General features: G+C 36.7%; 2 protein-coding genes across 9 annotated transcripts in view; one reads left to right on the top strand and one right to left on the bottom strand.

Annotated features, from left to right (window-relative positions):
* The first annotated feature begins 97 nt into the window (after positions 1-97).
* LOC109037176 (gametogenetin-binding protein 2-like) lies at positions 98-13,057 on the top strand. The gene is made up of 11 exons (XM_019051715.2): positions 98-398; positions 2,165-2,355; positions 4,354-4,497; positions 5,329-5,541; positions 5,923-6,126; positions 6,732-6,909; positions 7,460-7,615; positions 8,147-8,269; positions 9,875-10,295; positions 11,172-11,275; positions 12,693-13,057. The coding sequence occupies exons 1-11, from the start codon at positions 312-314 to the stop codon at positions 12,879-12,881; spliced, it is 2,010 nt and encodes a 669-aa protein (XP_018907260.1). The 5' UTR covers positions 98-311; the 3' UTR covers positions 12,882-13,057.
* A 1,186-nt stretch (positions 13,058-14,243) lies between these two features.
* LOC109037175 (5-oxoprolinase) overlaps positions 14,244-15,131 on the bottom strand; it is a 52,901-nt gene continuing 52,013 nt past the window's right edge. For all 8 annotated transcript variants that reach the window (XM_019051712.2, XM_072300006.1, XM_019051710.2 and 5 more), the window contains one exon: positions 14,244-15,124. In XM_019051712.2, coding sequence (XP_018907257.2) covers positions 14,966-15,124 — 159 coding nt within the window. In that variant the 3' untranslated portion in view covers positions 14,244-14,965. The remainder of the gene's footprint in view (positions 15,125-15,131) is intronic.

Below are 15,131 nucleotides of genomic sequence, written 5' to 3'. Positions count from 1 at the left end.
AAAACCTTCAGAGTTCTACGAGTACTTGACCAAAGAAACAATAAGTGCAATTCTTGTACTGAAGAAATGTACAAAAATGACATTTTACTCTGGGATCTCTAGGTCTCCAGGTTTACTTTAACACCGGAATCACAAGTTCGCGGTCCTTTGCAAAAATGGTCACAAAGGTTAGCAAACCGGCAACTTCGGCTGTTTCCCGTGTTATTGGTTGATGGTTTCCTTGCATTGTTCGTCGTGTGAACATTTTTCCAATGAATTGTGAAAGTTTTTATTATTTATTTGTTATTAAGTGTTAGTATCAACTCGTCGCGATGGCGAAGTTAGTCGATGTTTTCAAAAGTGAAACCCAAGTCTTGGGTAAAAGACAATTACCCCTTAAAATTGACGACTGTCTGACGGTAAGTAACACATACCTTTGAAGGCCTACTTTTATGTAGATCACACCGAAAAACTATTAATGTCCTTCGTGGCGGTTTTCCGATTTTACTTTTCGGAAGCCCGTTTATTGTAGCGATGTCTCGCATTTATGCGTCAATTTTTCCTTAGTTTCTGCACACTCAATTCTGACTCTCATTTACTGAGGATTATTATTGAGCCTAAGGTACTCCACCCCAAGAGTTAAGGGGGCAGACCACCATGTCACCATCCTTTAGGTTGCCTTTGCAGTTTATCATTTAAACATCTTGACCCTTTTAAAGTCAACGGAATTTCTAGAAAGCTCACGGTATTAATTCCAAATAAGATTATTCAGCTGAACTGGGTTTGCATGTGTTTGCTGAAAGACGCTCGTCTCAATCCTGTATCGCTGACGCTACACCTTGTCAAACCATTTTCCCCAACCCGCTCAGTCCTTCTTAAACTTTGCTCTGACTATATTCCTGATCATTTTGCCCCTTGAGTACGAAATCATTGTCAAAAAATGAAGTAAGAGTCTACACCCTTTTCAAAGTATGAAATAAGTAGGAACTTGTGTTTGAATCTTCATTTATGACACCACTATAATTATTCCTCTTACCTATTTTAAACCGACTAAGTTATAGTTTCATGTTACAAGTAAGAAAAGTGAGGACCCAATTTTCATTTTGTCCATCAAAGTAAATATGCTTGTTTTCCTCTGGACGAAACACCTACTTACTCGGTGTTTATCCCCCTCAAGTTGAAAACCGCCTTCTGAACTTCTAAGCATAATGTTACATGTGCGTAGTCAGTTACTTGCTCCCCAAGTGTTTTATCTATTTCTGTAGCAGTTCCAACATCACACTCGGTAGCCTTCAAATAGTATTACATTTTCTGTTTCAGTGACATCCTATATAATATGAGCTCATTTCGTAGTTAACCTCCTTACTCACCTTGAATTCCATTCACTAAATCGCGCCTTGTTCACCGATATATTATTTGCTTTGTGATCCGTTTAAGATGGCAAATAAGTATTTGTGGAAAATATGGATCAAGTTCAGCAGAAGGGATCTGACACAGTTGCAATACTGTAAAAATCATGCTACTTAATCTTTATCTAGAGAATACCCTTATGTCCAAATTCCTTTGGGTTTGCTAAAACAAATTTTCTATTGTAATGAAAATTATTCTGTATATTTCGTTGAGAGAACATACATTCAAGTTTTTCAAAGACATAGAAAACATTGCAGGATTTTGTTAATACTGTAATTGCATAGGTTCCCCTCTGTTCAATTCGATCCAGATAAGGTGAATGGCGTTTCTTAAACCTATAGGTTTTGATGGCCTAATTGGACGTATTTCTATCAAACGGCGTCAACAAGCGTCATATGGGGAGAAAGGGAAAGGGGGGCCTGGATTGGCGGGTGTTGCGGAACGCGATGCTCGTCCTGTCCTATATTCGTAATGCTTTTCCATGGCGCTTAGCTCCGTTTGACAGAACGCACTATCCATAATTCTAAAATCCTCAAAAGGAACTCAATTTGGCGCTTAGTTCTGTCTAATAGGAATACGTCCAATTATTCGTACAACTCTCTGAATCGAGATTTGATTGAAAAATAGATGCAGCTTCTGCTCACAAATTTTACACGGACTGAGGTACCTACTTCCGCCCAATGACTTTGCTTCTAAAAAAAGTAGATTTGTAAATGTAGACAAGTAGGTAATAAGTAGCATTTCCACATAATCTGTATCCCTTTTTTGTTTGCAGCTTGTTATGGATTTGAATAGCATGGGTCTCGTCTATGATAATCCCATTGTCCGAGGGAAAGAGTTAGACGAGTTTACACGGAATTACAACATTCTGACTCTGGAAGAAGTCAAGCAAGCATTTCAAGTCACATGTAAAGATTTATTAGATATCCTAAGTCAAACAATTCCATGTGTCGGCTGCAGAAGAAGGTTCGTTTTTATTATTATCTTTTTTAAATGTATAGAATTCATATTGATTACCCACCCCTGATTAGTGAAGTAAAAAAGACTAACGGGTGCGCATGTAACAAGATCAAATTTCTACGATTTATCTAGTTCAAAAATTTAGGATAAAATCACCGTCAAGGTGCTCTTTGTGAGTGTACTGTGTCTATCTCAAAATGTCGGTTGCAATTTTCCTGAAACCTCATGTAGACAGGAAAGTCTTCTTGTACCATAGAATGACACGAAATATATTAGTTGTAGTAGTCTACGTACTCCTATTATGGGCTAGACTCCTCTCCTAGAAGGAAGGAACGGCAGTGGTCTCGTTGGTATGTGCTCTTTACCCTTTCCTATTGATATACCAGTGACCAATCTCATTGTACTGCAAGCTCAAGGGCTGTCTGATAAGCCAACGGCAGGCCGTACTAATAGCTGTGGCAAATGCCACCAAGCGCAACGTTTGGAGAACGGCCACGCCCCTCAGTCGGACTCAATTGTTTCAATCTCCCACTGAAACTACTCCATCTTCTTGTTTCTGATCTAATGCTGGCAGTTGTGTACGCTACAAGTAACGGACAATCTTAACAAAGCAGTGTAGATGTATTAATACTTGATGACCATGTCCCTATCGTACCCTGCTACCTCCAAGGGGCAAAAAACGAGTGGATTTATCACCCACAACCACCAAGATGAAATTTTAAATGCACTTAAAAACATGTCTCCACCGGTACTGCAATGCTAGCAGCGAACTGTCTTGACTACACCACAGATGCTGGGATATCATGTACTACAAACTCGTTTTCTAAGCTGTGTAAAATTTGAAAAACATATTTTAACATTTTGAGCAATGTCAGCTCTATATCTTGAGGTGTCGTACCCATAATTGCAAATTTGCAAGTAGATTGCAGATCAATTAGATAATAATTGAAAAATATCCATATGGTAAAGTAAATTAAATCCTAAAAATTGAACTTGATGGGCCAAACGGCTCCTAAAACTTGGAGGTGAAGTTGGAACACTGATGTCAGCTCTATACTTGTGGAATTGAAGTGACCTGAGTTCCTGAGTGGATTGAAAAACTGAGTTTCAATTTTTAATTTTCTCTCCTCTCAGCATTGACAAGGCTAAGGAGGCCATTTTTTGTCTTGAACTGATTTGCGGTATATGCCATTAATGAGGTTAAAAATCAATGCAAACTTTGAGGCTTAGGCTTACATCAAACTGTATCTATGTATGAGTCGAAAATACTACCTACATGTCTCAAAAAAGGGCTAAGAAAATAAGCAGAATATCTCTTGGAACCAGGGGTCCATCACAACACAGCAACCAATCCCCATTTCGAATGCAATACTTTTCCCAGAAATAAGTCCTCTGTTTATTTCCCCAAATTTTGACAAAATTTTGCAGGATTAATGTAATATGTAGCAAACCAGATGAATCATAACCAAATTCCAAAAACCAATAATCTGAACAGTATCAAGCTTTTTTTTATTAGTGTGTCATGAATTTAAACTCTCTCCTATTCTCAGTATTATTGGAGAAGCTCTGGTTAACTCATTGGTGTTGAAAGTCAGTGATTTTTGCCGAATAATTGCTATCTACACTATGCTACACTATCAAAAGTGACTAAGAAAAATTGCCCATAGCTTTCGGAGGAACTTGCATATTTTTCCCTCCTGGCTTTTCATGAAAATCGTTTAAGGTAGTGAGCAATAACCTATTTAGATTCAGCCTTTCTGATCAGAGCCCATTTCTTGTGGATTTCTTCATCACCATGTCTTTTTGCTCCGCAGCGTAAGACTATTTTCGCTCATGCCAGTGCTCTGATCCAAGTGCGCCCATGAAGTTTTCTGTTTTGTTAACAGTGATGTTAACCAATAAATCTTATCTGTACGGTACATAACTCGCAAAAACTTACCCCTTAGTTCTTATTTTAATGTGCTAATGTTACTTAATTTTCTTATGCGCTCTGTATTTTTGCAGTGTCGAACGCTTGTTCTATCAACTGACGGCCTCAGGACATCCAGCTTTAGACCCTCTGGTGGTAACAGTTGATGGTATCTTAACCATTCAAGATGACCATTTGGCATGGCCCCAAGTTTTGTGTACCTTGCTCCATGGACATAGGTATGTAATATGTCCAAATTTTGATTACTTATCGCCCCTTAGTACTATGCTTTACGAATCTAATTGGTTCTGGTCTTTTCCTGGGGTTTACAGCTGTTACTGGCATTTTCAACCAAAATTTCTTTTGTCAAAAGGATACGTGCCACCAATATCATTCTATTTTTACCCTTTCGAGGCAATGGATCTTTAGACAATGTACAAATGTAACCTCCTAAGTCCCCATGACAAGAAGTCTAGCCATTTATTTTAGTAGTGCTAGAGACCCAGTGGCAAAACAATCTGCCATTTCAAGTTCTAATTTGAGTTGCCAGAGCGCTGCACTGACACCATTGAATAACTTCGAGCTCTGATGTTCTATTTTCCGTGCAAAAGGAAGATTAGTGCGGCTTCTGCTTCTACTTTGAAGCTCCCTTTCTGAAGAAAATCTAAGTCTGCCCAAGTCAAATCAGGTGTCAACTAATTTTAGCCAGCACGTTTTGTATCTGCAGAGTTCTCTTTGAGTGCTCAGCTTTTATTGACAATTTAATGAGTTCCGTGCAGTGCAGTTGAGGAAAAAATTTTGCAAGATGAAAACTGTTTATTTGTCAAACAAATAGATAAGATTGTTCTCAATGTTCTTGTTTCAACAATTAGGTTTCAATGACAGGAAGATGAGAAAAAAAGGGAAAAAGGACCAGTTCATTCATGAGCTAATTGATATTCACACCCTTCTCATTGTCTGGGTTAGCCCAATTGTAGTAAGTCCCACTAATTAAAATACTACTGTGCTTAAATTTTTCTCTGATATTTACTGTACATTAACTATTCTCTCCCCTTCCTTTGTCCATTCAGTACACGTCTAAACAGTCTGGCTGCCTGTTGGCCACGGTCCCGCAAGAGCCGACGCTGTGTTCTCCACTCTTTGGATAGTCAAAGACTATCCCGTCCAATGTTGTCTTGGAGAGACGTATGGGACTGCATGCGCCCTGAATGTCGCGAAGAGGTAGCATTAATCGATAGCTACACCTTGTTGGACACGCTCAATAACTATTTGAATAAACACAGGTATGTGCATAATTTTTTATTCACTTTTTAACTTGGCAAGATTTTTTTGTCGATCTACTGAAATCATCATATTAAAGTTTTACTGTTAAAAAGAATTTAAGTGAAATGTATTAATAAATTGGCTCCATAATCTATTCCAGATATTTACATTGTAATTAGCTAATTACGTAGAGCCTACCATCATCGTTATCAACTAGAGAGAGTGGACTCCCAAGAATAACTGATGGTAAAAAATCAGTGTTCCATTTTTTGTTCTTTACAAGTTCTATTTTGTTCAATTAATATAACTTGGTGTTCATTGTTTTACTTTTTAGCTTGAAGATGTTTCATCCACATTGGATAGTAGTTATTTATTTATTTATAATCCAATTTGATCCACAGGTTTTGCAGTGAATGTAGAACTAAAGTCATGAAAGCGTACACGTTGTTAGTTGAAGAGCCACAGCCAGCAAGAGAGAAAGGCTATAGGGCAGAACTGTACTCTAGTATCCGACGGTGTCTACTGGACAATCATGTTCATCTTGATACCAGGATCGATTACATTAGCTTCCTAATAGCGCGGGCAGAGCCTGAATTGATGGGCAAGTAAGTGAATTTTGGTCTTATTTATTTTTTTAATGTCCATCCTACATTTCTGCAGGTATATCAGCCAATTAAAAATCACTCTATTTTCTCAAGTTACATGTGGGAACTAAAATGATGAATCTTGGCGTGTATGATAATTCGCAAATTGCATGGCCTTTACAATTTGCAGCCCTGTCCATAAAATTGGGACGCACCAATTTTGGCTTTTATGTAATTAGAGAGCAATTAGATAATTTGAGAATTTTAATATAAATTGCCAGTAAAATTAAAATTGAAGTTATCATATTACCTAGATAGTTTTCTCCTCAGAGATGGCCCTCCTTATGAAAGTTACCCCATCACCACTGCGCACTTAAACCCAAAAATTTCTGTCAAATACCCAAAGTTATCACACTTGAAAGTATTAATGAATAACCTCCCTCCAATAGCCCATTATCAATCAATCTATCAGAGCTATTTCACCCCTCAAATTTAAAAACTTGAAGAAACCCTCATTATTGTCATATTTCTGAAAATGGTATGTAGTTTAAGATGCTTTGGTTTCAAGTCACAAACCAGGCGTGAAAATAAAGAGTACTATTACTAAGGAGTTATTACTTTTCTAGCGGCAGAAGAGAACGACACGCTAAATCGTTAGAGGTGGCTCAAGAGGAAGTATTAACGTGCCTTGGTCTTGTTATCTACGAAAGGTTGTATCGAATTCAATTGAGATTGCGGGAAGAACAGTGTACATGTCAAGTTCTAGCGGCTGTTGCAATAGACGCCCTGTGTAGAAAGTTTCAGGTACAGTGTTCACTTTGAAAATATTTTTCATAACCTTTTTAAATGTACTTTTGAGCGTTATCTGGTTCACAAAATGTGGCAGAGAAGACTCATAAGAAAAGGAATTTCAATATCTACGTGTTCAAAATTATTAGGGTATCAATGTACCAGCATTTGGTACCACTTCGTAGAGGGTTTTGCATATACATTTTGGCACGAACATTACTCAAAAGTTGAAACATAACTTGAAGTAGCACAGTTTGCAGTTGAAAAACTGTAGGCCTGAATTATCAGAATGCTAAAATTAGCTAATAAGAATTAGGCCTGAATTAGCTATTAAGCTATCCACAAACATTTTAATCTACCAAGTTTTGGGCTCAGTATTGTCAAATTAAATGTATCTTTACCACTTTTATTGGCAGAGAAATTAACTGAACTATTAGCAACTAGAGCACCTGAAAAGGGGGAGTTCAAACGTGTTGAAGTATGGGGCTCCTGTGACTCCATGAAGTGTAAATTTCAGTCGAACCTATTTTACTGCGTATGCTCAATTTAAGTGCTTTGTTTTCAGATGGCAATAGAAAAAAAACGAGGTGTTTCAAAACTGGAATTGTTATGCAAAGAACTCAATAGAGAGGAACAGCTAGAACGAAGGAGGAAAGAGAGCAAGAAATTAAAGCGCAAGAAGAAGAAGGAAAAGAAAGCTGAAATGAATAATAAATGTGATGTAAGTTGTAAATCTTTACCCTCGAAATTTTACATTTTTAATGTATGATGAATTACTCAAAGTATGAGTGATACATGCCTTCTTAAGAAGCTACTCTTATTACACTTAATCTTTGGCAAGATTGGCGCAATTTGTGTCAATCTCAAGAGAACCAGTGCTGAAAAGTGCATTGCTTGGCATTTTAAGTGCAGGTTGAATTATTTCATGAATATTTTCAATGCCTCATATCCTTTTTTTCTCCCAAGCCACCCTCGTATATGCCTCAGAATACTTTGTATCATTTTCTGATTGCTTCTCTCAGGTAAGAGGGGCACGCAAGCAACTTTTTTTGATTTTAGGTCAGCGTAGAATTTATTACATACTAATTTTTTATTTCATGACACTGCAAGAAGAAAGGAATGATGCAGCTACCTTTAGTCTCCCAGTGGGCAGCAATTATAACCTGAATCTAGTCCACTCAAATTAAGTTTGTCTGTTTTCTCCCCTTTTGTGCCTGCAATTTTATGTATTTTGATTATTTCATATTTTCAGCCAGAAGAGGTGCCAGAGGAAGAAGAAGAACCAGAACCGGTTTGTGAGGACTGCGACGAAAACTCAAGCTCTAGTGAATCTGAGCAGTACATTGATCATTTCTGTAATATTAAACAGACAAAGGTAATTTTCCTATCAATTTGTTCTTTTTACAATTCAATCATCCTGCTCTTATTTTATTCAAGCATATTGAGGTTGCCAAGTTTGCAGAACATGTTAGATAAGGGCGTTAGCAGGTTCAGAAAATGTGAAAAACAGGGAATCAATTGGCAGGAAATTTTATCAGGTTAAGGAAGAGTGGGGGAATTTTATGAAAAAGACTGGAAATTTGAAACATTCTGAAACTTGAAATCTGAAAGAACATCAAGGCTGTCCCTACAATCAAATTGAGTCTCAGTCTGGTTGTAGGTTCAGTGCTTTGACTCACACCCTGAACAGTGAGTAGAAGAATAATGGGGTAGTTGCATGGAATTTTTTAAATTCGATATCCAAAAGTTTAAGATCTACTGAGTATTGAGGTATTTTTTAAAAAAATTTCCGGTCTCTGGAACTTTGAGAAGAAGCCTCTCAAAGTCAAAAGCCATTTGAACCGGGTCTTTTCCCGCGCTTCGGAACAAGGGCTTCGTGACGTCACATGGTACACATGTAGGTTTGCCCTATGTCAAATATGTGCAAATACGGTCTTTTAAAAATTCGCGGAAATTTTTTTTTTTTTTTTTTGTCTAGGCTTGATTTCTTGACGTTGTGGAAAATTTTAGAATGTGATTAATAATTTTTAAACAACTTTGAAAGCTCTCTATCATGATTTCTCAGTGAAAAAGGCAGTTGAAACAGAGCTTTTCGCGTATCTTCTGCCGCCGCTAGGGACCATACGGTCCGTCGGATTCGGGTGCACCCAAACTGCTTCGGCAGTGTAAGTGCGTCGTTGCCGATTGGAGCTTAAGATGAGCTCACTTGGCGCTGGTGGCGCCGGTGACCAAAAATCTCTAAAACACTATAAAATAACCTCAGTGACTGACCTGTTCTGATCTCTTTTCTAATCTCAACTGGTGCTGTGTTTGAGCTTATTATTAAGATACTGTCCTGGACACCTTTTGGCATGATTTCCGACAGTATTTTCCGGGGAAAAAAGATAATTTAGACACTTAAAATAGCACAACAGATCAAGCTTCGGCTCGGTAAACACATGGTCGAGATAGGAGTGATGGCAGAGGGCGGGGCCTTGTATACCAACTGACGTCACAGCCTATGAAAATCGTTTATTTCTTACCGTGTTTTTGCGACTTTTTATCAAGCTTTTTCGGAGCTTTCAACTCTATTTCAGAACTTGAAAATGCAAGAGACGGTTTTTTCGCAAAAAGATCTGCTACGAACAGTTATCAGATCTTAAATCCGAGCTGCATGCGACTACTCCATTGTCAGTATGGAATTGCAATTTTAGTCGATTGAATGATTAATACTGGAGAAGAAATGTTCACATGTTTCTGTCATTTGCCATGAAGTTAATGCGAAAAATTGTTCATTTTCAGGTCTATGCATGCTAATTGTTGTCAGGAAAAGTCAGAAAATTTTGATATTTCTGGTCAAGAATAACCTCAAAAAGTCAGGGAATTCTTTTTTCTCCAATTTTGTAGACACCCTGTAGATTTTAAAGAGGCACAATGAAATCTCGATTAGACCTTGACAATTCCATGTACCAATTCTAATTTATTTTGTTTTTTCCCACAGTCATGTAAATCGGCAGTTGTTGTGGAACCGACTAGCTGTACAGACTGTGATGACATGATAAGTGTTACAAACCGGAAGAAAAACAAGAATTCCAAACTAACCGGCGGAAAGACGAAGATACAGGAGCCAAAACAAAACCTGAAAAAACAACAACAGCAGCAGCAGCAACGACAGAACCAGCCAAAAATACCACTGCCGTCCAAAAACAACAAGAAAAACTCATCCATTGCCAATGGGAACTCCAACAGGGAGAAACCCACTGTCAAGTGCCAGTCCTGCGACCAAGAGCCGTGCGGAGACTCACATTCAGAACGCTCACATGACTGCGGTTACGGCTCTTCAGAAAATAACCACAATAGCACTTCTTCTTCCCCTGAAGGTTCAGAGGTTGCGTGCTCTGAAGGGTTTTGTAATCATGAAGGTAATTGAATCAATCATTCATTCAGCTAAAGGATTCAAAATTCCCGATAGTTTTTTTACCCAACAAAATTGATCTCTACAAATTGATGTGGACGGATCTATCCAAAATCGGCCAGGCTAAATTTTCTACAGGCTGATAATTGAAGCTGATAGACAAGAATGATAACAGGAAAATGGAATATGATCCTGTCGGTTGAAACGGGTGGTTGTCTTAGACAAAGATAAAAAACGATGGACTGAACATAGGATCTCTCATAGGTTGCCTTTTATTAGTCTATAACTCATCTCCTTTGTCCATTATATCCGCCCGCTTCCACTAACAAGATAGCTCCATTCACTTTTTGTCCTCATTGTCAATCGCTTTGTCCATCAATTTTAATAATCAGCCTACTGTTGCTGATTTTCTCTCATCTTTCATTATTATTTTTCTACCAAAATTAAGCAGCATAAAGCCGTGAAACTTTCCATGAGGTTCCTTCTTAGAGTAAGAAAGCCACTCTCAAATTTCAGAAGAAAACATTGCGCGGTTTTTTTGTAAAAGAAAAAATGGAATGTGATAGGAAATGATGAAACGTTTGAAGGAGTGAAGTTGTTTCTGATCAGTGCTGTTTGTTTGATCTTTTTTAAGTATTGTGAAATCTTAATAAAACTAAAAAGGTTAGTTACTTCATCAGACTTTCTCTCGAAAACCTTAGTGTTTCCTTGATTGATCCACGAGGAAAAGCCACCTAGTCATGGAAAGATTTGTGAAATGGTTCTCTTGAGACATAGCAAAATGAATCTTGACATTTTGAATCTCTGAAGTTCATTATTTGTACCGTCCTGACTCAGCTGTTCACTTCTTAGCGTGTTTAACTTTTCTTTCTTCCTCACACAGGTGTTGTTAACTCAGATGACCACAATTGCGATCCAGTATGCAAACTCCGGAGCCTATGCATTCATAATCATGATGGTGTCATGAGTCTGGAACAAATGCTTGAGGTATAATTTCCACTTTATCTCATCCCCTGGAGTTTCTTATATTCACTGTTATAACTTAGTAACTATATTGCATATCAGTTTCTTGAAGGATTAAAAAAAGAACAATGCTCTGATAACCTGATTATACAGAGAGAGAAAATGACTTTTAAGTTGTAATTTTTTGCATTAAGCTTTGTTTGGGAGATTTTTAGCTAAACTTGAGACTTGTCTAACATGCAGGGGCTCCATCCAAACCAACAACCCAGGTTAGGTATGTTTTAGGGCAGTCCTTTTTTCTCATTTTCTTGAATACTTAATTCCAATCTGTTTTATTTGAATTTATATTAGTAAATTCTTAGAGGATTTTTGAATGCCTGCTTTTACACACCAAGAAGGCATAGCTAGTGAAAATAAATTTTATCAAGAGAGTCCCGTCTACTTGGAAATAAAAATAAAGCTGCATATTTGTAAGAAAAACGTAATCAAAATGCAGATCAGAGCAAGCGAAAGACGCGAATAAAATGGAGGTTAGGTGTAGTGACGTCAGTGCCACAAGGACTGTACCAATTTTGTATCAGGAAACTTCAGTTTCTGACAATTTCGTGCTAAAAATCTCATTTTTAAACACAAGTTGGCATCATGTGTTCAGTGTGCTGTTCTCTCATATGACCATGATTTCGGTTGTTTTTTTTTTTTTTTTTTTTTTTTGCGTCACGTATTTGGAATCTAAAGATGGTCAACCACAAACCTGTCTGAGTCTCATCTCATTATTACGTCTTCAAAAATTTGTGCATCGATGACATACAAAATGCGTAGGGTTGAGATGACGAAATTGGTGTGTCAGTAGGCACACCTTTTGGAAGATTGATCATTTTGCTGCTCAATAAGAGGATTGATTTGAAAAAGTAGGACAATCTAACTGAGTAAAATTTTAGTAGAGTCCCTGAATGGCAGGAAATAGTGTTAGGAAACTCAAGCCCTTGAGCAACTTTTTTAGAACGACAGTGTGGTATCAGTTACATACTGAAAAAGACCTATCAAAAACATTTACAAGTAAAATTGTGCTACAAAAATATTGATATGAGAGATAGGTTATCCCAAGAAAAGTTGTGACAGCACCTTAAATAAATGCCTTAGTACCCTAAAGTGACCTGTAATTTATCTAGGAGCATTTGCTTAGCGAGTGCTCGGGGGAGGGATGGAGGTCTTAGAAGGCAAAGCCTACAGCTAGGCGCAGGATCAGCAAAGCAAGCCATAGCAGCTGGTTTTGAATAATCATTGTTATTTTATATTTTGAAGCAACACAAATTATAATCCCAGCAGAAAGCATTAATTTTATCCATGAAAGATTAGTCTTAGGTTTTTAGAATGACTTTTTAAAAAATAAATTGAATAAAAATTGTGACGATTTTCACTAAGTTTGGTTTTGTTTTTCCAGGAATCAAGCTCATCAGGGGAAGAGTGTTTCATTCCATTAGAGGAAATCAAGGAATTTCAAGCAAATTCTGGCAACCTCAAACAGAAGCGTTTAGAACTGCGAGAAAGGCTCAAGGAAAGCTTTGTTCAGTTTTGCGATAAAATTCCTAATGTGAGTCAGTTTAGGTATAGAACTAATGCGAAGAACTGATTAGGTTTGCCTTATAAGTTGAACATTTTTATTGTTTAATATTTATTACAAATGGAAAAGATTTTTGTTCTTTTTTAGTTGAAATCAGTAATTTTTATATGCCTGAAAAATCTTAGTTATTCTTTTTTATTTGTTTTAAATTTTTATGCTTGTATTAAAATACCTTTAATAACTTATTTCTCTGGTTTTTCTTACATTTTTTTTTCACCGTTATTTGATATCTGCCCAAATCACAAATGTTAGAACTGACGCCAGAAGAGTTGCCAGTTTTTAGTTTTCCATTTGCAAACAACAGCAACGCAGTTATCCTACAGCCATAGAGAATTGACCGCAGGCAATGATGCGGCCCTGTAAAGAAACGTATATCAGTCTTATGTGCATGATAGTCTTTTAACTGTTACTTTACTTACTTACTTTACTTTTAAATAACTGCCAACTCATTTGATGCGAGGTCTATATTCATTCAAAAGTGAATTTTTGGCATAACAATCGTTGCAACTGTGTGTAACATTCCTATCTTGTGTGTGAGTCATCAAGGGTCAGTGAAGGTAGCTTACTTATTTTTCACTTGGAAAATTTTTTAAACTATGTGGCAATAAGATAATAAGACAATGGTATATCCTACAATCAGTATGCTCTGAGTAAGCTCCATTTATTGAACTAAAAATCCATGATGTCACGTTTTGTCAATTCTATCAAAACCTAAGTATCAAAGTTGAAGAGCATTCACCCAAATAGATAATTAGTCTTGAGAAAAAAAATTTGCCGGTGAAATCTTTAAATCATTGCAGTACTATCAAACTGTGCATTTCCCTGGCGCTGCAGTGCCATTTCAATGAAAAAGAAAACAACCCTTACTTATCATTTTAGTCAAGCCCCTCAATTAAAAAACTTTAATGGTTATAATCATTCAGAATAAATCTGAGAAATTAAACAGTACTCATTTAAGTTGTGTCCAGTTAATTTTGTCAGTAGAGGTTACAAGAGCAATCATTTTTAACTCCCCACTTAACTACATATTACTTTACTAATTCTAACTTTGCAATTACTTATTGAATTCTTTTTGTGTATTAGACACTGCTGAGGATGTCCCCTAACAAAATTCAGAGATGAAAATGGATTCATTTTTCCGACAGGAAATTGTAAATACAGTCAGAGAGCGAAACAGAGGATATTTCCAAGGCCTGCCTGAATTTCTGAATCTACTTTTGCACCCCCACAGACTCATGGAGTATGTCCCTGTGGCCTTAATTTAAATTTTTGAAATTTTGATGCAGACTAAAGTTTTCACTGCCATGAAAATGGATCCATTTTTCCTCCAGAAAATTGCAAATAATAACACAAAAATAATGAAAAAATAAATAAAAACTTGGGTATAACATTTATTAAATAACAGTAACATTTTACAAAAAGTAACACTTCAAAAACGCACAAAAATCAACAAAAACATAACTGTACGAAATAACGTCTCTCAGTTAAAAATAAATAACTCAAGTTTTCAGACACATTTATCTAAAATCAGGATTAAAATTTTCTTCCATTTGAAACGAAATAAAAGTTAAAATGTATTAATCCTAGTCCAGAAATTGGTTAATTCTGATAACTTCCAGACTTTATCTGTGAGATTTCCAACTTCAAGGCAAACAAAATACATATGCGGGGAAAAATGTTTGATCAACAGAGCAAAAATTGATTTTCAGGTCCCTGAGAATATTAAACTAAAACCTGGACACTCGATCCAATTATGTGCGTCAGAAGGACACCTCTGATTAAAGCAAGTTGTTTTAGGCAATAAGTTATTTTAAAGAAGCAACTTATTAAGACTGAAATTTTAAAAAACAGAAAAGAAAACCATTGCTAAAATCCACATGAACTTCCGAACATTCATTTTGAACTCCGAAAACTAAGAAAAATGTTTAACAATTAAAAAAGTATACTTTTATTTGTTCTTTGTTATAAGGTTATCACTTCTCTGACGAATCATCTCTCACAACTAATGAAGTTGTTACTGAAGTAATACATGCATGCAATTCTTTGAATTTTTTAACCAGCTTGGAAAATTGACCAGAAAAATCAATAATATCCTAAACTGACTCCTGACGTTGTGAATAATCAAAAACGCTCCCTCTTTCGATAAAGGTTGGTGGTTCACCTGAGCCTTGAAAATCTGTAGAATCATTTCCGGCTGTATCCTTTGGCAGTCCGTAACCGCCTCCACCCGGCGTCTTGAGCAGCAAAGTGTCCTGAAAA

The sequence above is a fragment of the Bemisia tabaci genome, chromosome 1 (genome assembly GCF_918797505.1).
Source record: "Bemisia tabaci chromosome 1, PGI_BMITA_v3".
NCBI classification, from domain to species: Eukaryota; Metazoa; Arthropoda; class Insecta; order Hemiptera; family Aleyrodidae; genus Bemisia; species Bemisia tabaci.
Note: the sequence above shows the minus strand (reverse complement) of the source record. Positions and strands in the feature narration are given on the sequence as shown.

Bases quoted from the DNA above. Each gene is read 5' to 3' on its own strand.
- LOC109037176 (XM_019051715.2), top strand. From the start codon at position 312: ATGGCGAAGTTAGTCGATGTTTTCAAAAGTGAAACCCAAGTCTTGGGT. The intron at 7,616-8,146 runs GTAAGTTGTAAA...TCATATTTTCAG, and splicing joins AAATGAATAATAAATGTGAT to CCAGAAGAGGTGCCAGAGGA. The intron at 8,270-9,874 runs GTAATTTTCCTA...TTTTTCCCACAG, and splicing joins GTAATATTAAACAGACAAAG to TCATGTAAATCGGCAGTTGT.